This window comes from Diabrotica undecimpunctata, chromosome 6, assembly GCF_040954645.1.
Source record: "Diabrotica undecimpunctata isolate CICGRU chromosome 6, icDiaUnde3, whole genome shotgun sequence".
NCBI lineage: Eukaryota > Metazoa > Arthropoda > Insecta > Coleoptera > Chrysomelidae > Diabrotica > Diabrotica undecimpunctata.
Window position 1 is genome coordinate 124156225 of NC_092808.1, and position 25303 is coordinate 124181527.

A 25303-nucleotide genomic window follows, 5' to 3' on the forward strand; every position below is an offset into this window, starting at 1 on the left:
GATATTAAAAATGTAGAAGTATCGGATACAATTATTAAAGAACTTACGCGTCTGCAAAATACTCGTGTCATCTTTTAAAATTGAAAATGACGATTTGAAAGAACTATTAAATAATTATTACATTTACAAACAACAGACTTTGAACGGTGATAATGGTAAAACAGCGCAGTTTTATTTAATATATATAAACTTGGTCAACTATTATTTAACTCTATCTAGAAGTATTTGAAATGGAGATTTTGATCTTTTCAAGTACGTATTACCAAAGATCACGAATTTGTTTTTTATCTTTAATCAACAAAACTATGCTCGTTGGACTGTTAGGTATTGTTCAAATTTATTAAACGTTGCTGAAACTCATCCTAATTTGTACGAAGAATTCCAAGAAGGTTTTTTGGCATTCGAAGAACCAATAAGCCTTTTTCTAAACAACCTATTGATCTTGTTCTTGAACAAACAATAAACACTGATGCTGCAAGGAAACTCACTGGTATAATACATTTTACGAATTCAATTTCTGCACGTCAACGATGGGCCCGGAGTCATGATATTAGATCTACAATAATCAGTTCAGTGTACAAAGATTTGGGTCTGCAGAAGGAGCAAGATGTTTCATCAACCATGCATCACATGCACCAACCATGCTATAAAAATTAATGCTAAGCTGTTGCAAAAATTTATTGAAACTTTTGATTTATTTATAAACCCATTCGATTCACAAATGCCAAAAGATTTATTAATGAATATATCATCGGGTAAAGCTGCGTCGGAGCCCGTAGAAAATTTTTTGCTTCATATAGAGAAAAATGGTGAAGCTAAACGTCAAACGTTCATTTCTGAGTGTGAATTGGATATTAGTAGATTCGAAAGAAGTATTAAGAAGACACGATTGGAAAACTTTACACTGGATTACTCCGAAAAGAAAAAAACCAAAGCAGGTGGTAAAGTGCAAGAGGTACGAATGCAAAGAGATCTTTTTGGACGAATTCTTGGAATATCTATAGATTATAAAGTAGATATGGAGAAAATTTTGTCCTATCCTATTACTCCAATGCCATTATCAATGTGCCATATTGATGGATTCATTTGCAAAACCCAGAAATCAACTTTGATGAAATCTTTGGAGAAAAGTGTAGAGCACGACTCACCTACTCAAATAGATATTTTATTAATTGATGGTTTCTTTTTGCTTCATACCATGAGAAATGTTTCAAAAACTTTTGGAGGTATTTCTAAACAAATGCTTCTAATGGTAACGCAGCTAAAAGCGACAAGATACGACGTTATTTTTGATCAATATTTCTCTCCTTCGATCAAAGGCTACGAAAGAGGCCTTCGTCGTGAGTCTACTCAATTAGATTTCAACATTTCTGGTCCCGATCAAGTTAGACCGTCAGATTTTTCGCAAGAACTTAAAAATATCAATTTCAAACAGGCCCTCGTTGATTTTTTTATTCAACACTGGGCATCTGATGAAATGGTGCCATTTATTGAGAAAAAACGAATATTAATTAATTCTAAACAATGTCATTCTTACATCGTTCATAATAATAAAGTTGTATCTAATGTTGATGACAATTTATCGTGTCCTGAACATGAAGAAGCTGACACTAAAATAGTTTTTCATATTTGTAATGTAGACGTTAAAGCAAATTTTGTTATTAGATGTTCTGATACTGACATTGCGATAATTATGTTAGGACATATGCATAATTTAAAAAATGATTCGAATGTATGGTTAAACGCAGGCACCGGAAATAACCAGAAATACATTAATTTGACAAAGGTTTACGAGTACTTGGGACCATCTTTATGTAGAAGTTTGCCAGGGTTTCACGCTCTAACTGGATGTGACTTTAATCCCGCCTTTTTTAAAAAGGGTAAACAAAGACCATTCAATATATTAATGAAGAAACATGAATATCAGCGAGCTTTCATGCAGTTTGGAGAATCAGAGTTGCTTATCGATGAGCGCATCCAAAAAGATATTTTCAAAATAATCCAAAAATTTATCTGCGAAATTTATAGTGTTCCTGATACGTGCAACATTAATGCTGCCCGGCTTCAATTGTTTTTAAATAATTACAGCGTATCTAATATTAACGAAGAATTCGACCGCAAAAATTTAAAAAATTTTGATGCTAGCAGTTTACCACCATGCCAAAGTGAGTTATTCCAATAATTCCGCCGTGCTAATTACATTTCTAGCATATGGAATAATGCAAATGCAAAACAACCAACCATTTTAACTCATGAAAACAATGGGTGGAGAGTAGAAGAAAACCAATATCACTTTCATTGGTTTGATGGTGACCAATTACCAGCAAACGTTAGTGAATTCCTTCAAACTTCAGGTATTATATTTTGATTTCAGGTTTAGAATTCATTATGTTTGTGATTTTCTGCTTTTTAATTCTTTGAACTATTTTTTGCAGAAGAACCAGTCAGCAACAACATAACGGATAATGATGAAGATAATGACTCGGATGAGCAGCATCATGATTGGTTGAATGATGAAAATTCTAATAATTGCGACAATGAATATGATTGTTTCAAATAAAAAATGTTTGTTTCAATTAATCCTAGTTGAACATTTTTTTACAAAAATTATTTTTTTTTAATTATCCTAACTGGTATCTTTTCTACAATAAAGTAAATATAATTTCTTATGAAACCAAATTGCTCCGAATTAATTAATTATCCCAAATATATTCAATACATTAATTTACTTTAATATTTATCTTAATGCTAGAGTTCATTATATTAAAATGGAGATGCAAAAATATCTAATCGGATCGAAAACAGAAGTATCCTAAATGTGTTTGAATTTTTTACTCTGAGGCTTATGCGCACAGCACTCTCGCGCTCATACTTCGGGTTAACTAATTTTTGTGTTTAAGGGATGTTTGGTCATTCTAATTTGTCTGACTGATTAAATATAAGTTTATTATAGTTCCATTATTAACATATTTAAAAATCAGACATGTAAAAGTAAGTAAAGTTAATTTAATTTTAGTGGAGCTTTAAAGCGTCTGACAAAAGTTCTGGTCCATGACAAGTGTCTGACAGTTATTGCAGTATTTTCAAAATAATATTCTACAAAATATGTATAAAAATCAGTTATGTAAATTTAAGTAAGATAGCTCTTATTTTTAGTTACCTTTCTCACCTGGTAACTGCCCAGGTGTCACTCAGCAAGTTTCATAAATACGCAGGTATTCAAATCACGCGAGACGCTACTGAGACTCTAAGGTTTCATCTGTGTGAAAATAAGTTATGTCTGATCGTTCTGGGATCTTGGACTAATACGCGGCAGACACAAGACCTGACACAGAGAGGGTAAAAATGATGTTAGAAACAGCAGAAATGAAAAAAATTGATGGTAAGACACTATGGGACAGAGCTAGACGTACAGATATACGATGTAGATGCAAGGTGGAGAACATCAAGAACTGGGTAAGAAATAGAAGAGTAGAATGGAACGATAATATAAGCCGAATGACAACAGAGTAGTAAAGACGGCAAGAGACGGTTCCTCAATAGGAAGACGATCTGTAGGAAGAAAAGTTCCACGAAAACGATGGAACGACAACTTACTGAAGGCACATTGAAAAACAAACAGTCATGTCTATATAAAAAGAAAAAGAAGAAGACTTCATGCGTACTATTTTTACTGGATGCAGTAAGTAGGAAACCATTTAATGTTTCGAATATACACCATAATGTTTATCGTCCGTAGCTCCCAGTAAATCATAGCTTATCCCATCTTTCTCTTTAGGAAAATTAAGACGCTAACGTCCGTAAGTCGTAAACTGTTAATACTTTCACCATTGAATTTTATGTCTCGTCTATTCTACTGATGGTATGCCTGAATATGAGTATGTGTTAATGTGATGAGTAATGATTATGGTGATAAAATACAACAGTAAACTCGTGTGAGGTTTCGTTGGTTATTGGTACAGTCGGCCTTCGCTTTAAGCATAAGTTTCTGATATCGATACCAAATTATTTTAATATTTGAAGCAATTTCATTATCCTTTTTTATTTTGACATTTCATGAAAGTTGTAAAATATTTTGTCTACGTATTTTAAAAATAAGATCTGGAGAATTTTACGTGAATTTTACGTTCGTTCACAAACGGAGAAGTAAAAAAAGTGTACGATTTGTGACTTTTCACGTTCTATGATTTTATTATTTTGTTGAATGAGATCATTGTAAATTGACAGTTCTTTAAACTCAGGAATCAGAAACAAGTAGGTATTTGCACAGAAATATTTGGAAATTTATATACATTGTTGATATCTTTTATCTATAAGTTTTCACTGATAATTACTATCCACTTACTAGCAATTCAAATATACTTAGCTGAAGTGTAAATTTAATCTCCGTTACACAAAATGTAGATTATAAAACGAAATATTTTTTATTTTCTTTGTAATGGATTTTTAATTAGTATGGAACTATTATAGTAGATTTATCTTTGCTTAAGATAATGAAATACCTATATTTTATCATATGAAGTAAATGTAGTTCATGGCTAAAAATGTATATTGAATAACTTACCGATAAAAATCTAGCACTCAGCGGTGTTCTATACTCCTTAATACCTCGAGCCAAATGGAATAAATTCGATAAGAAATAAATGGGGGCGTGTTAAAAAAAACGCGTAGACACGTCGATTGGTATTGGATTTTTAGTTGCTATTTTTTGCAATAAAAACTTTTCAAAAAGACGGTATTAGATTTAATTTCGATACAGGGCATCCGCCAGCCGCTTATACGTATTTCAACCTCATTAGGTCTCATCAGAGCGACATATGCAGTTGCTCTGCTGCGTCGAAATTAAATCTAATACCGTCTTTTTGTTTTAGTTCTTTACCCGGTTTTGAGTACCAGGAACTAAATTAACTAAGATTTTTTACCATGATGAACGACATGTGGAATGCAAATTATTGATTCCCTTGTCGATTAATTTATCAATCTGTCCGCTTGCAAGATTTACTACAAAATTTGCTACAACAGACTCAGTGCTTATTTCCCCTGTTGGCCTTACTAATGAGAAAATAAACAAAAACTATTTCAGCTTTCTTTCTTACTGATATGAAATTAAAAAAAAAATTATATTAGTTTTGTTTACTTAGTCTAAAACGCCTCATCTTAGAAAATTTTTGTCTGTCTACATGACAGTAGCGTTATAGTCGTTTGAATTTCGTTAACTGAATATCAGGAACGCCTTTTTATAATACAAAACACAACAGGCATACAACCACTATAAACGAATTAGAAATGAAACGAATATTTTGGTTAGACAAATAACAAGGAAACACTGGCAGAGCTTCTCAAAACAGATGGAACACGACTTCTATGGAACACAAAAAGAAATATGGAGAATGATCAGAGGACAAAGAAAAGAGATGAACAAACTAATAAAAAAGAAGCACATTCAGAAGGAAAGGTGGCGATAATGAACCACCAATACCAGAGGTGACGACAAACGAAGAAATAAATACTGAGGAGGAAGAGGTAAAGGAAACATTAAGGAAATTAAAAAACAGAACAAACTGGTGTATCTATATTTAGTTGGCCTTAAGAAGGCATTTGACCGGGTCAAATTAAAGGACGCAAGAGAGATACCTCTAGGAATAATCAAAACGATCGAAAATACCTACCAAACACAATAAAATTAAAAGTAGAAGAAGAACAACTGACCCTATTAAAGCTTGTAATGTGATAAGACAGGGAGATTCCGTGAGTCCTCTATTGTTCAACCTGATTATGGATGAAATAATAAAAAAGGTAAAAACTGAAAAAGGATACCAAATGGGATAAATTCTGCTGAAAATAAAGTCTGCTTAAATAATCTGCTATGCAGACGACGCAATACTACCCTCTCAAAGTTAAGATGATTTACAACGTATGCTGCACCAATTTAATATAAGCGCCAGAAAACTTAACATGTTAATTTCCCCAAAAAAGACAAAATGTATGGTTACAACAGCAAATTTACCAACATGTAAATTGGAGCTGGAAGGTCAGATAATAGAACAAGTGATGGTGTTTAAATATCTAGGCATCACATTATCTACCTACGGAAAGCTCTAAACAGAAGTGGAACATCAAGTGAATGACATACGCGGCAGAATAATAAAAGATTATAAGTTAATGGATTTAAAAAATCAAAAAATTTCTCCTCAGCGGGGAATTGAACGCCAGTCATTCACGTGAAAAGTAAAAAACAGTAAATATACCTGAAGGTATCCCCGGTTTTAGTTATGTCAATCCAAAGAAGTATATATACCTGTTTGTATGTGAAAATAAAATTGTTTTAAAATTTTTCTTGCAATTTCATCATATTTTCTCACACTTTAAAACTTCCTTAGACTTCTGCAAATATTTCAAAATCAAAATTTACCAAATTGATCCAGTCGTTCTCGAGTATAAAGTATGATCTAGTGCACTTCTGACCTATCATGGTTTTTTACTATACGTTGTATATATATATATATATATATATATATATATATATATATATATATATATATATATATATATATATATATATATATATATATATATATATATATATATGTATTGATGGCAATGGCTTATTTTGTAATCAGTCAGGAGCCCTGTTCAGGTCAATAAAGCGAATTTACCTTATGCTTTATATATAGGTAAAGCAAATATGTCTATTATCATCCATAGTGTCATGTGATATGTCGTATGACGCTATACGCTCAATAATAACGAAGACGATGTGTAGTGCTCTTTTGATAGTCTCTTTGTTTGTTTTTTCTATCTAAACATATTCGTTATATCCTTCCCTTTTATTTGCTATGTTGCATGTTATGATTCTTTCAGTTGTTTATTTTGTACTCAGCCTGAGGTCTTCTGTAAGTCAATAATCAAAATTTGTCTTATGGTAAATCTATGTTTATCCATAGTGCCTTATGATATCTCATATACATCGCTACACAAGATACTGTGTAGTGCTATTTTGGTAGTCACTTTGTTTGTTTTTTCTATCTTAATATATTCGTGATATCCTTCCCTTTCATTTAACGTATCACACGCTCCAATCGGACCAAACACAAAAGAGATATGATGTAATGTCCTCTTAGCAATCCGCAATGTGTGTTTTTTCTGTCTACATATTCGCTACCGCTTCTGCTTTCCAGTGATGTATCATACGTCACGATCCGACGAACTATTCTACCCCCACCACAAAACGCTCAAAAAAATAATTCTGTTAAACTCGATTTAATTTTATTTAAGTCTATTTACCTTTATTTAATTTATTTAATCTTATTTAGTTTTTATTTTATTTTGGTAAAGCGTTGACGTTTGTTAAAAGTCATTATACACTCGCGATCATAAAATCCGGGTCACCTTGAAAATCTCAGATATTTTATTTTTAACGAGCTTTATCGTAAATAGTAATAACACAAATACAAACTAATGCATGTTTCTGAGAATTGTTGCGATTTCCTTTGTAACAAAGAATTCCAATAGTGCCGATTTCGCGGTAAAGTGCACACTTCCCAAAATGAACGCTACCTTTAACTCCGCTTGTTTTAAATGTCTCGTTTGTACTTCGACTTTCTGTTCAAATGCAACGGACAAACGTTTATTATTGCCACCATTAGTGTTTATTAGTGCCAATATTAGTGTTTATTTTTTGACAAAAATGCCTTTGACTGTTGTTGAAACGGCACAAATTGTTGCACTTGTGGAAGACGGTCACACTCAACGGCAAGTCGCAAGAATTGTTGGCGTAAGCCTTTCAACGAGTGCTTCAACGCTTTCAGGAGGCAAGTTTACTAACCAGGCGACCTGGCTCTGGACGAAGAAGAACGAGCAAGGCACTAGATGACCGTTTCCTTGTGTTTCAGACTTTACGAAACCGGACCTCAAATGCGGTTATGCATCAAAATCGTCTAGAGGAAGTACGAAATCGCAATTTTAGTGTTGCAACAGTCAGAAGAAGACTTCATTCTTCTTGACTATCTTCTCGGGTAATGGCTAGAGGACCGCCACTTCGCCGGGTGCCTCGAGTTGCACGACTAGCTTTTGCTCGACAATACGCGCATTGGGAAATTAACGATTGTAGCAAAGTGTTATTCTCATATTAATCCCGTTTCTGCCTAACTGGATCCGATGGACGTGTAAGAGTTTGGAGGAGAACCGGTGAACGATTTTCACAAGCTTGCGTTGCTCCAAGAATGCCATTTGGTGGAGGCTCGGTCATGGCTTGGGGAGGTATATCTTCCGACTTCCACACAGAATTACTCTTCATCGAAAATGGGTCCCTAACTGCACGAAGGTACATTACGGAGATTCCGGAAGAACATGTTATGCCCAATATGGCAGGGCTTGGAGAAAACGCCGTTTTTATGCAGGACAACGTGCGACCGCACGTTGCCAGGGTCAGTATGTAATACTTAAACGAAGTTGGAATTACGAGGGTACCCTGGCCAGCTAGGTCTCCGGACCTGAATCCCATCGAACATCTCTGAGACGATTTAAAAAAACGTATTCAAACCCATACACCTCCTCCTAACAACGCACAGGAGCTTAAGGATCTGTTAGCGAGGGAGTGGAATAACATACCACAACATGTAATCCGGAGAAAAATTGAGAGTATGCCCGGTCGTCTGCAAGAGGTTATTAGAGCAAGATGAGGCAATGCATGATATTGGTCATTGAAATTTCACTGATTTTCTACCACGTTCTGTATTTTCCATTTTTTTTCGTATGTCTGTTTTATCAACAATTTGATTTGTTTTCTGTTTTTTTAATAAAAACAATAAAAAACCATTTTCTTTCTTTCAAAACAAACATTGATGACAAATAAAAAATACATTAGCCAAAAAAAAAAGGTTATTACTGCACCAAAAGCAAAAATATTTAAGAAACTTGAAATTTTCAAGATGACCCGGATTTTATGATCGCGAGTGTATTTTTATAGTAAAAGCTGGTTGACACGAACCAATAATGCTTGGATTCCAACTTGGACCAAGTGGACTTGTACAAGTGTACTTGTACCAAGTTGGTTGCTATGGTTAAATGACTTATTATATGGATGTCAAATTACCATTGTAAAGATAGCGGAAGTGATTGTGGAAGGTGTTCTAGTGGTTGCTGATATGTTGATACATGATCTTGAAATCCAGAAAAAAGGAATAAAAAAGAAAAAGTTCCGCACTTCTAGCATCCTTATTTATTCGTACATTCCATAATGCTTCCTCAGCTTTTCAATTTTTTGACACCGATTCCATTTTAATTTTACAATACCACACTACTTGGATTCAAGGAAGTTGGCCAGCGTCCTACTTAACTTGGATAGAACCTGTTGATACAAGTGTACTTGAATGAATAGGTGACACGATCAAAGTAGCTTCCAAGTGTTGCGCGAGCAACGTCCAAGCAGACTTTAACCAAGTACACTTGGATCGTGTCAACCCGACTTAGTGTATGTTTATCTTACCGAGTGACATATAAATATATATTATAAGTCATTGATCTTACCTTATAATTACAGTAACCTATATCTTTAGCAATTTTCGTCAAAATTGATTAATTCAGATTTCTTTGTTCATATGGCATTAGTATTTTATATCTAAACTAATATAAAGTTTAAAATTATTTTGTATTAAATTCTACCTTAAAAATGTTATTAAAATTAATTACTAATTATATTAATATGTAATTAATACAGTATTATTAATTAAACGTATCGTTTCAAGAGCAAAATATGATTGAAATATGGTAGTTTATATTTCTTTCCTAGATGGCGCCGTTAGTTTACTGGACAAATCGTGTGAAGTGTTATCGTAGCCTTTTATATAGATAGATATTACTGTATACCGCAAGGTTGCTACACGAATCTCGATCACGCTGAATATTATTTCGGGCTTGTTCAACAAGCATACCGAGCGATAAGTATTCACTTCAATGAAATTAAAAAAAAAAAAAAAAAAAAATTTTAAAGATAAAATTAAGATTTTTACGTGGAGACGCTCATAATCTGGATCTGAGATATCCTCATAGTCTTATGCTGCCAAGATATAGACTAGCTATTGTCCAGCGATCGTTTACTTACAATGCTGTTTTAGTGTTTAATAGTTTAACAAAAAATTTAAGAGGTAAATCTCTTGATTTCATGAAGCGGCATTATAAGAAATTTTTACTACAATCGCAGTAACGTTATTATTATTATATAGTATATTGTTGTCGTTATTGTTACCATTAGAATTTTTAGAATTTTTGTTTGTTTTTATTTATCATTAATATCATTTATCACATAACATCACAAATTATTTTCTTTATCTTATTTTTCTAGTAGCCACATGACTATTTCTACCATTTCAATATTATATTATTATTTATGTCAATTTATAAATCATTTTTTTTAATGTTCTACTTATTTCAAACTGACTTTGTAAACTTGAGGTTAAGTGGAGTAGCTCTAGCTAGACTTCACCTCATGTATCTCTTGTTTGTAAATTTTTACAGACTAAATAAAAGCAATTTATTATTATTATTATTATTTACAATTTTAAAGAACTTAAATGTGTGGTGTTATTATAAAGAAATATTAACAATTTAGTAATAAGAAGACATAAAATTTCATTAACCTACATACAGTAATAACGCCTTATAAGAAGTATTCACTTCTGTCTGCGTTTTTTTTAAACAATGCCACATTTTTGTGAAGATAGAATAGAATTTTATCATAGTAAACCTTGTTGTTATCATTAAATTTTATTTTTTCCAGCAAACGTTACCAAAAAGCTAGTCGTTAGTCCCGTATATTTAATATGTTTCGTAAATACTCCAAAAGATTCCTGTTTTGTAACGAAGTTAGTAAATGAAACCTTAAATTATACATTGACACTACTGTTAAATACGAGACAATGTGAAGAAGAAAAGAGATTAAAGAACCAATGTCAGAGTTTACTTTCAGTTGCCAGAAGGCTATTTTCTCATCTCGGACATTTAAATGATCTTTTAAAAGAAATTATGTCAGAGGCCAGAAGACTTACGAATGCCGAAAGATGTTCCCTCTTCCTTCTAGATCCAGATCATATGCACCTTGTAGCCAAAGTTTTTGATGGTGTGAGTCCGACGGATAAAAGTACTGAAGTGCGAATAGCGAAGGATCAGGGTATTGCAGGTAATTCATTGTTTTTATTAATTTAGGGTTTTTTTATTGGTTTAATCTTACTGGTGCTTTCTATTGAATGTAATGATCTTTATATTCTATGAGTATATTTTACTATTAATTGTAGTATTTTAATATACAGTTCGGTTTAATCTCCCCGAATTTTGACAAATTCTTGAACAAAATAGTAAAAAAGGCAAAAAATCAAAATTACACAATAAAGAACTGTGTAAAAATTTAATTAGTTATTGTTATTTACTGACAAGTGATGCAACATATCGATAGCCTAATGCTGACAGATCGTAACCCACAAAAAATTGAAAATTCATATTTTTGTTTCAAAGGCAACCAACCGTGCATCCCTATATGCTGTTAAATTCTCGTAACCTAAATAAAATAGTAAGGTGGCCATTCCCGCGATTTCTAACAAGTCCTAACCCGCTCGCGTTGTTTGTTTACTTCCAACTCATCTTATCCCACAGTGTAGCTTGAATGGCAAAGCGTGTTGGTAGTAATTCGTTTGACCTTTAAAATTAGTTTATAAATCAGCTATAAAATAGGTAAGTCATTGATTTTCCCATTATAAAAATGAAGATCAAGGATCCAAAAGAAAAACTGACAATGAAAATTTAGACAACGAACAACACGAGATAGAAATCAACAATGAACACTTACAAGATAAAGGATCAGAAGAAGCTAATGACGCAGAGCTGGGCGGTCAAAGAAATGTACAAGAACCCGAAGATATTGACTTAAAAAGTAAGAGGCTCAAAGAAAACATCGAAGATTCAGAAGATTAAGAAGTCCGATTAATGAAAAGGCGCAAAGTTGCGAATCCGGAGAACTGGGATAAAAACAAGACAAAACAGTCAATAATGTTAGGAAGGGAATATACTGATTATAGAAGGATACAAAACATTGTGAAACATGATATTCTACGCCCTGAACGTAAAATGAAGCCAGCCTGTGTCTCGAAGTTTTGCGCTACCGCGCCGACTCGCTTTTGCCAAACAATATCAGAAAACTTAAGAAAATAAATATTTTTAAAATTTTGGGAAATGTCCTGGGAACAAAAAAGGATGTTCTTCGCTCATATGGTTACATACAAGGAGAAAAAAGATGTTATGTAGATGGACCTTCCAGGCGAAGTGGTACCTACGAATACTTTCTGACAGTAAAAGGCGATAAATTACAAGTCTGCAAATTGATGTTTCTTAACATACTAGGAGTAGGTGAAAAGATGGTACAGAACTGGGTAAGTGCGGCACGAAAAGATGGATTTCTAGAAAGTTGTGACATGATGCAAACAAGGATCAAAGAAAAAAGAGAGTCTACACCAAAAGCAAAACAGGACATTTTGCGAGTACAGAATTTACGAGAGTTTCTGAACAGGCTGCCTAAAATAGAGAGCCACTATTGCCGCAAGTCTACTGGAAAGTTATACCTGGAACATAATTTCAAATCGAAAACTGAAGTATATAATCTTTATAAAGAACAATGTAAAGACAGGGAGGTACCATTATCAAATTGTAAATTCTCTACAGAATTTGACGAAATGAATTTAGCATTGTTTAAACCACGCAAGGACCAATGTGATATATGTTCATCTTACAAGATGAAACAGGTTACAGGTGAACAATACGCATCCCACATTAGAGCAAAAGACCTAGCACGCGTCGAAAAAGAAACCGATAAAACCAGAGCCATCCATAAAGAAATTTACTGTTTTGTCGTTGATGTGCAGGCAGTCAAATTGTGTCCAGTGTTACAGACTAGTTCTTTGTACTATAAAACAAAGCTACAAGTACATAACTTTACAGTATATAACTTGGAAAACCATCGCAGCATGAATTTCGTTTGGAATGAGACTGAGGCAGACCTTGATTCATCTGTATTCACTACGTGTTTAATAAAACATCTAGAACAATATTTGACCGTTGAAAAGAAAAATGTTATAATATTCTCGGACGGCTGTGGTTATCAGAATAGGAATTTCGTCCTTGCGAATGGTTTATCGGTTTTAGCTTCCAAGTATGAAGTCGAGATTGAGCAAAAATTTCTAGAAAGAGGCCACACTCAGATGGAGTGTGACTCTACCCACAGTCTAATTGAACGAAGACTAAAAAATCGGCAAATATTCCTACCCTCAGACTATATTTCGGTAATATCAGAAGCCAGGAAGAATCCTGAACCTTTGGAAGTATCCTATCTCACCCACACTTTTTTTCTAAACTACAATGACTCTAAAAACTTTCGCTACAGCTCAATTCGTCCAGGTAAATCAAAAGGAGATTTGGAGGTAACAGATCTTAGAGGCTTAAAATACCTATCAAATGGGGATATATTAGGTATACAAAGTGGCCCATGATCAAAAATATGAACTCCTTCCTCAGAGAAAGAACACCGTCAATCACGATTTGGTTTACGATCAGCTTTGTTCGAATAGATTAAAAATAACCATAAAGAAATCGAAGGACCTTCAAGATCTAAAGTCTGTATTACCTGCAGATGTGCACTACTTCTATGATACGCTGCCTCACGAAGACTTAATCACCAAAGACAATAACAAAAATTAAAAAAAGAAAGCCAAGATTTAAACTTTTATTTAGTTGTTTTATTTTAATTATTCCTAAAAATGTTAAATGTAACGTTGTTTAAATGGTATTCGCTTAGTTTGCTACATTTTATTTAAAGTAAACACACATTTGTATCTGTTTGTATTTGAAATTAATAAAAATAAAAAAATAAGGATTATGATTTAAAATGACGTAAACCAGACTTTTATGAGAACACCTTGAGTTATAATAACTTACTACATTTTCTAAGAGTTCGATATACTCGTAAGCCGCCATGACGTTGGTTACAATATGTCGTATCCCTTAGTACCCTGATCAAAATTAAACAAATTTATATTTTTACAATAAACTCACTTAGTAGCCATTACACAATTATTTATTTAAGAAAACATTACACAAGCAATCTTTTATAATTATGCTATACAGTTTTTTGAGCCTCTTGTAAAATTTTCTAAAATTGGGTTACGACCTATCAGCATTAGGGTAGCGATATGGAATATCATAACGAGCGCATTTGAAGTTCTAGTGACGAAGGACCGAGATTAATTAAGTTGAAACAATTTAGAACAATATTGTAATAAATTAACAGCATTTAAATGCATTAAATTGGCCTGTAAGGCTTTATTAACAATGTTTCTCTGGGACAACAGATCATACTAAATAACTATTAATATTAGAAATGAATATTTGCCTGTTTGTTTTGATAACGTACATGCTTCATGTCGTGCACCAGTATCTTTAGAATTTTCGGCGCCTCTCAAAATTTGGAGTCCCGTGCAGTCGTCGGGCTCGCCCGCCGCTGTGTCCCCGCAGAACTCATCAAATACGAACCGGAATTGTTAAATGTACTATCCTCTAGCCCAACTATTTCAGATCTTCAAAGAAACAGAACTGAAGACTTGAAACTATGTATAATTTGGATAATTCTTAAAAAAGGCAGCAGAAGTGACTTCGCGAACTACCGCGTTATCTCGGTTGCCAGCACAATTAGCAGATTATAGGAAAGAACCTTCAAAATTGGATTGAAGGGGAGTATAAAGATATGGAAGTTGAAGAAAAGGCATGTTTGGGAGCAGGAAATTCCACGACAGACCACTTTTTCTGTGTAATCCAAGTGGTTGAGAAGACAGCGTTGGATCAAAAAGTTCATTTGCTTTATTTGAACTTAAAAAAGGCATACGACAGTGTTCCACACCAAAAGCTGTGAAAGGCATTTGAAGAAACCAATATAAATATTGAGATAATTAAAGCAATTAAAAACCTATATCTCCATACTAAGGCCAAAATAAAAGTTAGTGCGAAATAACGTAAGCTTTCACAGTTACGAAAGGATTAAAGCAAGAATGCTGCTTGTCCCCCACACATTTTAATATATTCGTAAAGAATACTTAAACATTCTCAACGAAAAACAAGCACTACTGTTCATTAATTCTTGTCTTTGTGGTTTATCTTTTACCGAAGGCTTCATTAATCAATGTTAAAAAAGACGCTAAGTACTTGAATTTGGAAATTTTCCGTTGGTAAACAAGACGATCGTGCAATGCGCATGTCCATTCGTTATTTCGTGAGAGGTAGGTGAGAGTATCTTATGGAAGACAATACAGTTAGATTATATGGGGTTAAATGATGGACCTAGAATATTACAGCAGGAAGTTTATTCCGCAATAACACAGTTAAAGGATGGCAAAGCGGCAGGCCCTGATAATATACAAGCAGAACTACTCAAACTGGACAACGAATCACTAGCAATAATCGCAAAGATCAACAACATAATATACAACTCTGGAGAAATATCAACAGAATGGCTGAAATCTGAGTTTATTGCAATTCCAAAAAAACCAGGAGCCAAAAAATGCAGGGTACTATAAGCCTCATGTCAAATTTTCTCCAACCAGTTCGGATTCAGAAATGCTGTTGGCACTAGAGAGGCTTTGTTCTCTGTATAAGTCTTATTCCAGAAATCCAGAGACGTCAACTGCGACGTATACGCATGTCTGGTTGATTACGAGAAAGCGTTTGATCGAGTACAGCACGCAAAGATGATGCAAATACTAAAAGATGCAGGAATTAACAACCAATATCTGAAAATAATTAGAAATCTTTACTGGAATCAGACAGCAAATCTCAGAGTTGAAGGTGAACGCACTGACTATGTGAAAATCATGCATGGAGTGAGGCAAGGCAGGCATTTTGTCTCCTCTAATCTTCAATCTGTACTCTTTAACGAAGCTTTGCACGAAACTGAAAAAGGTATTCTACTAAATGGTTACCGGCTAAACAACATCAGATATGCAGACAACACCATAGTATTTGCGGACAACTTGAGAAGACCTACAAGTTCTTATGAACAAAATCACGTATTACAGTCAACAATATGGACTGAATATAAACATTCAGAAGACAATGCTTATGATAATTAGCAAGAAAAGGATAACAGAAGGTCAACTCTACGTCAACCAATCCCCTGTAGAAAGAGTGACGCACTACAACCACCTCTTCACCATAATAAATGAAGAATAGACCAACAACCAGGAGATTAGAGCACGCATCGGAAAAGCTAGATCCACCGTCAATCGGATGGGGGCCTTCTTTAAGAGTCACAACCTTTCTCTTGATACAAACGGGTATACGGGATACATACGTCTTCTCTGTCCTTTTTTATGGTGTTGAATCGTGGACCTTGAACGAAGATATGTGCAGAAAACTGGAAGCATTTGAGATGTGGCTATATCGGAGAATACTTAAGATCCCGTGGACTGACCGAGTCACAAATGGCCCTCAGAAGACTGAATAAGAATCGAGAGGTACTGACCACCATCAAATCTCGAAAGTTACAATTCTTCGGACATATGCGAAACGAATCCAAATATGCTTTCCTTCAAGCCATCCTGCAAGGAAAAATATTTGGAAAACGAGGTCCAGGAAGAAGAAGAACATCTTGGTTAAAGAACCTCAGAATCTGGTTCAATACAACATCTGTGTAGCTTTTCCGTGCTGCTGCAGATAAGATAAAGATTGCCATGATGATCGCCAACATTCGTAACGGATAGGCACACCAAGATATGGGGTTCGTGCAATAATTGACTCGATATGGAAAGTTGTATGCCAAAACAATTTTTGACTATGTGTTTTAAAAAGAAATAGAGTTATAAAATGGTTATTATTTGTTGTTTATTGAGAGAATGATACATCTGACTCAAATATGTTTTATTTTGGATTTTTGGATTTAATAGGATTTTGCACATTTCTAGGAAGAATCTCTTTGATAATTTTATTGTTTACAAAGTATTTTGACATTTGTGAAGTTGATTTGGTGTTTGGTTGAAATGGCATTGTTGTGCATGGGCACAAGTGGATTTAGATGTCCTAATGTCCCTTTTGTGAGAAGTTTGTGGACCTTAAAGTGAGCGCCTGGTCTGGCCAATATAGCAGGAGTTGCACTTTGCACAGGGTATGTGGTAGAACATTAGTGTGTTCTAAAGGACTCAATAGAGTTTTGGTTTTCGAAAACAAATTTTTTACAGTTCTGGTGTTTTTTTAAGGCAATTTTAACTTGTAAGTTATTGAAGAGCTTGGTAAGCTTATTTGTAAAAGTGGAGAGAAACATATTTTATGGATAGTTCTGGGATGAACGGGGAATTGTTCATCTGTATGTTTTTTCAAAATAGAAGCTAATTGTACACCATTGAGTGCTTCTGTAATTGAATGACCATATCGTATGGACAATAAATATTTGTTGATGATAGAAATGGCGTAAGAATGAACAAGTTTTTAATTTGCCAGTGGCGTACTGATTTTACGGGAATGTGTAGAAAGAACAGAAATACAGAATTTCATTTTTTTTAATGCAAGTTTATGAACAATGTGTGTCCAGTTTCATGTCAATTTAAAATGACGGTTATTTTTAAAGCGATACCTTCACGACTCCATTTTTACAAAGACTCTCGTGATTACAGTCGTCATAATTTTTACATCTACTTACAGTTTATTTTGCACCAGTAGCTGTTCATAATTATACAAAATTTAATTGGAATAACATGTGTCATACTTCTATTTCTAGGTCACGTGGCAGCTACAGGTAAAACGCTTAATATAAAAAACGCTTACAAACATCCATTGTTCTATAAAGGAATGGACGAAGCTACAGGTTTCAAAACAAGAAACATCCTGTGTTTTCCAATTAGGGATGAAGACGGTATCGTTGGGGTGGCACAACTTTGTAATAAAATTGACGGAAATTTCGATTATTTTGACGAACAGGTCGCTAACGCTTTCAGTATTTATTGCGGTATCTCTATAATGCACAGTCTTGTTTACAAGAAAATACAAGACACACAGGCCAGGAGTCAGCTATCAAATGAGCTAATGATGTATCATATGCGGGTATGTATTTTTTTAATTCAAAAACTTATTATATTAAGCTGTGTAGAAAAAATACCAAAATTTGTTATTAATTCGATTCGTGACAGGTTTACAAAAAAATCTCTCAATGTTTTTTTTTTAAATAAATTAACACGTTAAGCACGGTGAGACATCAACGCAATGTCTCACTGTCCGGTAAACTTAGGCCGGCGTGACACCAATAGACGTCTCATGTCAAACAGAAAATAAGACGGCGTGGCTCACTGTAAAGTCACACGATAATGATAAATTTATGGGAGGCGATAAATAGCCGTCTATAGAAACATCTAATGTGAACCGGTCTGGAATTTTTAGACACATTCAGTACTTACAGTCAACTGAGTGTCATCAATGAGGAGATATTGTATTTCAAAAATAAAATGCATATAAAGTAAACAAAACATTTATTAGCAAAAACTCAGTTACAAAATAAAGACATAGTTTTATATAAATGAAAAAAAAATCGCATTACTTTGATTTTGTAGCAGAATGCGTTTCAAAAAAACATTGGAACACAAAAACTCTTTTTACAAGATGTGCACTGCCATTTCGTTCTTGGAGTTTTGCTTTGTGCTTCTTGCCGTCCTAAAGTTTCTTTTTTTAAAGCATAGCACACAACACATCGACCTTTAGCGTGCTCTTGTAATACATGACGCTCATCATTTTGGATGTTCTTGGCCGATACAAGCTCATGAGTTACATCTAAAAGTGTCAAGGCAAGATGCTCTCTGAATTCAGTAATCTGCATTTTATTTTTCGTTATTTCCTTATAACACAAGTATGCATTCACTAAAGCAGAACCTAAAATTAACTCGATTGCTAACTTCCGGTACCATTTCGTTCCCTTTCTAAGAGAATGCGAATATGCTTTCAATTGATCCGAAAGATCAATATAAGCTTTGGCTTTGTTATAATCCGCGATGGCTTTTGGTTTTTCTATCTCTTTTCCACGTTGTCTCACTCCCACTACCTCATCGGTGTGTTTGGTGGTCAATAGCAGCACATCTCTCGTATCTTTCCATTTCATCATAACGACACCTGTACCACTTTCCTGGGCAAATACTTCATGTCTTTTTAGTTTTTTTGCCACAACTTCTTTCGCGTTCAGTTTTCTGTTCGTCCTTACAGTTCCAACAAGATGTGTTTTTCTGTTCAATAATTTAGATGCTAAATCCACACTAGTATAGTAGTTATCCGTATGGAGGGTTCGACCTTTGTCCAAAAGATTGTCCATCAAACTCATGACTACATTCGCTGTTGCATTACTGATACCATCAGTTCCACAATACACTTGTAGATTTTAGGTATATCCACCAGTTGTACAAAGTTTGTACAATTTGATTCCAAATTTGTTCTTTTTGTTTTTAATGTACTGTTTAAATTTTAAACGACCTCTAAAAGGAACAAGAGTTTCGTCAATACATACATCTGGTCCTGGCACAAGAACGTACTGAAATCTTTCTATCAACTTATTGATCAGTGGGGTCAACTTTCTAAGTTTATCATTTGCAAAGTTCACATCCTCGTTATTGTTGAAATGCCACATTTGAAGGAGTTGTTCGAATCTGTTTCTTGGCATGAGATCTTTTACCTTGTTAGCGTATAAAAAATTAGTGCTCCAATAAGCTTTTAGACGTGGTAGCTGAACTAAACCCATACAAATAATTACACCAAGAAATATTTCCATTTCTGTGTTATCAGTGGGAACCCATTCCTTTACGTGGCCTTTTGGCTTCTGCTTCTCTCTCAACACTTGCTCGGCATAAAGATTGGTTTGGTACACCATATGGTCAATAATCTCATTTGTAATAAATAGTTTGAAAAAGTCGTATGGAGTCTGCTCATATTTATCGTAGAATTCAGCTTTAATTCCAATATCAACACTAGAGAAATCAAACGTTCTTAGTGAAGTACCATCAACGGGTCCCCATACTATTTGAGTATCCTGGGTAGTGTTATTTTCTTCATCGGCGTCTTCGGATATATTTCGAGCTATCACATCTTCAATAGTTTGATCAATCTGTAACAAAATAACTGCTGTGATCCAAAAATTTTTCAATTGATTTATAATAGCAATGTCGCCAACAAAAAAGAAAGATCTGAACTAAGCTTACTCACCATACTGTTGTCGTGTTCAGTTGTAAGTTCACTGATACATTCAACTGACGTGGATGGAGCAAGTTCTCTTTCAACATTGATCGCCTCAGTGGTTTCAAATTTTTTTGCACGTTTTGTAGGAATTTCTTCATCACTACAGGTTGCGTCACTACTATCAGGTACATACTCATCGAATAAATAAACGTCCTCAAATTCACTTATTTTATCGTCTTCATCAGATAACAATTCATCCCACAATGTTTGCAGCCTACGTTGCTCTTGTTCATAATCACCGTTAGCCATGCTGCTCTCTTGATGTTTCGACTTAGAATGATGAAATGTGCGTAGTCAATGAAATCAGAAACACAAACCAACTTGTTGACATGCGCAAAGTGTGACATCACATTCATGTCTCGCCGTCTCTGTAGGCCGATATATTCGGAAAGACGGCGAGACATTAATGTGATGTCACGAGAAAAATGATAAAAAATACGTAAAATTTTGCAATATTAGAACTGAACTATATGTCAGTTATACATATTGAGCATTCTATTTAACAAAAAATAAAAAAAAACTCCCGTCCATGCGGAACTTTTTTTACTTAGTACACCCGTGCTTAACGTGTTAAGCAATGTGTATGAGTAAATTAGAAATATACCGGGTGCGCCATTACTATGAAATAACGTAAAGATATATTTTTAAATGGTACACATTGTATATTTTTTCCAGTGTTCCCTTCCATATTTCCTATTCATTAATGCTATCTTATTCGTTCCAAATTTATTAAAGAATAACATTAACAAGTACACATTACTTATAATTTAATTTAATTTAATTAGATGTTCAAAGTGTCTTGAGTGTTCTATTTGGTCGTAAAAAGCTGGATATGACATTTTGTAATTGCACATTTTTTATTTCATAATTTAATTTAATTAAAAGTTAAAAGTGTCTTGAGTGTTCTATTTGGTCGTAAAAAGCTGGATATTACATTTCGTAATTGCACATTTTTTATTTCATGGTTTTGACATTGAGAAGGAACACTTGCGGAATATAGCTTATAGACCCCGATCATTCGGTACCAAATCGGGCTGATTGGCAGATGATTTGCGAAAGTCCTGTTATTATAAAAACTAATCTTTCTTCGATGATTGAGTTTTGTTCCATTCGATGAATAATTATTGCAAAACAAAAAGTAATGTACTATTCAAAATTAATGTTTCGAAGTGGTTCATTCGTTGTATATGAACGTTGATTATTTTTTGGATTTGTCTTTACATTAATTTAATCCTACAGGGTGACCCATTTAGATTGGAAACGCCTCTATAAAATTTGAAGTTGGTATCCGATTTTACAATTTTATTAATTTGTAATTAACTAAATAATTTCTCACAATACGCGCATTATTAACGAAACAGCCATCGTGTTAATACCAGACATCTTCTAAAAGTACATATGGGAGATCCGAAATAGCTAAAATAATGTTATCTCGTAAAAGAGTAAGATAGTTTAGCTGAATTTAGAACTCCCTCAATGAAAAATGGACGAACTACATACATTATTTTGATGTAAATTTTCCTGAGACTGGGAAGACTTTCCTCGTTCTGGAAGGATTGTGATGACCCCGTACTGAAAATGACGATTCATTTGTGAAAAGGATATTTTTTATAAAATTATCGTTTTCGTGAGATGCATTCATTGCAGCTTCACAAAACCCCATTCTACGAAATTGATCTCCGGGAAATAGCTCCTGAGTTTTCGAATATTTAAAACTCTTACAGCCATATTTTTAACACTTTATTACCTGTGGTATACGAGACCTCCAACTCCTCGGCGACACTTCTAGTGGTTCTGGAGTTGTCCACCTCAATGGTAGCACAAATACATTCATCTCTCCTTTCGATTTCCTGCTGTCTTTCCGGAGACATCTCTTTTTTGTGACATTTTGTATAATCTTGTAAACAATTATGTGTTTCAAAAGTATTTGCAATATTTGTAATTGTTTATCTACAAGGTATGGGTTTATTTTCGAAAGTAATATCAATTAAATCTACACATTCTGTCAAAGAATTACCTTGATAATACCATCTAATTATTTGAACCTTTTCTGGAGAAGTGTAAATAAACATTTTAAAACGTTACTCTTCGTTTCACTGTTTCAATTTATTATTAAGTTATCAATCGCATTGTAGGCTATCGCTTAGTGTGGCATAGATTCGAGAAAGCGCAATTGCCATACTTACCTCAATGTAGATTACCTATGTCCAGCTGAAAGATTTACGTACTGTATATTTTGTAAACCGCTCCTATATTTCAATCGAAATTTCTCGATTCTGCTTCGAGTCACAATTGAATTCTCTAGATTAGACATCGGTTCGGTCAGGTTACTCGTGACGTCAGGACACGTGTACTTGAATCGTTCATTCGAGTTTCTTCCATCATAGGCGTAGCAACGGCAGGTAGTAGCAACAATATATTTTAATGAAATTCTAATAAAAATTTTTCAAATATCGACTAAGAAAATATCTCACACACTAAATGCTTTTAGACATTGTTTCAGTTGAGAGTCCATGATTCCATTCCATATAGCAGAATGCTAAAGACATAACAACGTAATAACCGCATTCTTAAGGGAATTTTTAGCGCTCTGTTGGTTAATACCTTTTGCATCTTCTTATGATGTTTTGGCACAGAATAAATAACAATTAGAATGCCCACTCTCAGATGCCGAATTTGAATTGTGTCAGCACGCTATCGCCATATTTTAAACGGAAACATAGACTCGGATTGAGAAATTTGTGACAAGCTATGACGGAACTGTAATTATTATTCTTCAATTAAAAGTACGAATCAATAGTGCATATTATGTCTATGGTTGCCGTAAATAATAAACAGCACTGGTTCCGTTTAAAACATGGCTGATTCCGTCTGCGCGAACGAGATGCGCGTACTTATCTTGACAAGCAGAGCGGGCATTCTGATTGTTTATTATTCTGTGGTTCCGGCTTGCTCTATTCTGCTTTTGATTTCTTAAGATAAGTAACCCTTTTCATTCACCCAACAGCACAAATATTTGAATGATTGCGTTCGCTCTACTATTTCTTTTGTTGCTAGGAAAACTGTATCGTCAGCATAGCTTAAGTTTTTGACGATTACTACCTCGGCAATTATTCTGTTCTGTCTTTCACAGTTTCTCCGAAAACCTTTTCTGTATATAAATTAAACAAAAGCGGAGAGAACACACATCCCCGTAGCACTCCTCTCATAATAGAAACTTTTTCGGGCGTTTGACCTTATTAAACATTGAAACCTAATTGAAACAGGTTATTATCAGACTGTTTCATCCATCCAGACCTGTAATTCAAACCCGTCGGGTCAGAACACTAGTTGTTATTTCCTAATACATATATCTCACAATTTTCACATATTCACAGGCGACTCTTTTCTTATTGAGCGCCCACCACAGAATTTATCTACGGACTATATCGTATGCTTTTTGAAGTAGTTTCCTTTTGCATGGATAGAATCTTTACTAATACATAAGTATGCTGAATGTTTGGTATTTATTTAATTTTTTCATTGACTTAAGTTAAAGTATTACGATGTATAGGATTTATTATGTATAAATAACTACTTCAACTTAAGCCAAGTTGAAGTATTTACTTATAGTTCACTCTTGTGATAGAAGTTAGTTTTATTTTTTCCGTTAGCTCATTTATGCCCACAACTATTTTTGTGAAATATATTAATGATTTTCTCAAGAATTTAATAAAATACCCTAAAATGCATAGAAAAATTACTAAAATTTTTTTTCAAAAACTGATATTTGAAAAACAGGCTGGGTCGTTAACGACCCGTTGGGCACATAGGGGTACAAAATAAAAATAATACCTTTTGTGCAAATTAAACATTTACTCCCTAAAATAAAAACAATGAAGCAGGCATAATTTAATTATATATTATTTATAAAATATATTATTAAGGCCTAAAATAGTTTGTATGATAATCTTTGAAGCATTTATCGTGGAGTGGAATTTCACATCTATCGCATGCTTTTGTAGTTTTTTTTTTGAACATACACGACATCTTCTTCTTTGAGCACCAGTAATAATTAGATGCTGTGTTGATGTGGATGGAGCAGGAATTATTGCAATATTTTGAGGTCCAGTAGAACGGGCTGGTCTCCCATAATTAGACAATAATGTACGAGCTATATGTCTTCTAAATTCTAAGTTTTAATTTTTATATCCAAATTATCGTGTTAGTGTCCAAGCATTAGTTACACAAACATCCATATCCATATTGGAAAGTACCATTTTTTCCACGTATTTTTATTCTATAGTTCGAGATATTGTTGTCCATCAAGTCGACTCCTCCCATACATTTGTTGTATTGCGAAATTACAAATGGTTGATTTATTTGAATTTTTTGTTTTTCTTTTGCTGAACATCGGCTTGCTTTTTGGATTTTCTCAATTCCATGCTCATTAGATAATATGGTGACAACATTATTATCTTTCCATTTTACAGACGCAATTTTAGTGCTGTCGTCAAAAGAGCTACAATAATATCCTCTTGGTTGTTTTGTCATACTTCTTTTATCTTCTAAAGGAAACTTTTCTGTTCTGTTTTCGCGTACAGTTCCAGTGGCACTAAACCCCATTTCTGCAATTGATGATATCAAAGATATGCTCCTAAAGAAGTTATCAAAATAGAAGGAAAATTTTATATCTGTGTATGTGTTTCGCAAAATCTCTGCAAAGGTCAACACCACACTTTCTCTTAATCCACACTTTTTATCAGCACCAGTTGTTGATTTTCGGCCTTGCTATATGTCAAAATTTAGGCAATATCCATTTGATAAAGCCATTACCCATACTTTATAGCCAAATCTTATTGGTTTGCCACGAATAAATTGTTTGCACCCATTACGACCAAAGTAAGGAATCGTAAATTCGTCGATAGAAATTTGATTTTCAATGGGTGCAAATCTTAAAAACTTTGTATTTAATTTGTCGATGAAAGGTATAATCTCGGCCAATTTATCATTTTCGGCAAGGTGGTTGTTG

At 34.0% G+C, this 25303-nt stretch overlaps 1 protein-coding gene across 2 annotated transcripts in view; it reads left to right on the forward strand.

Annotated features, from left to right (window-relative positions):
* Positions 1-25303, forward strand: part of LOC140443817 (cGMP-dependent 3',5'-cyclic phosphodiesterase-like) — an 88453-nt gene that overhangs the window by 45967 nt on the left and 17183 nt on the right. For both annotated transcript variants that reach the window (XM_072535280.1, XM_072535278.1), the window contains 2 exons: positions 10778-11176; positions 17801-18123. In XM_072535280.1, coding sequence (XP_072391381.1) covers positions 10778-11176; positions 17801-18123 — 722 coding nt within the window. The remainder of the gene's footprint in view (positions 1-10777; positions 11177-17800; positions 18124-25303) is intronic.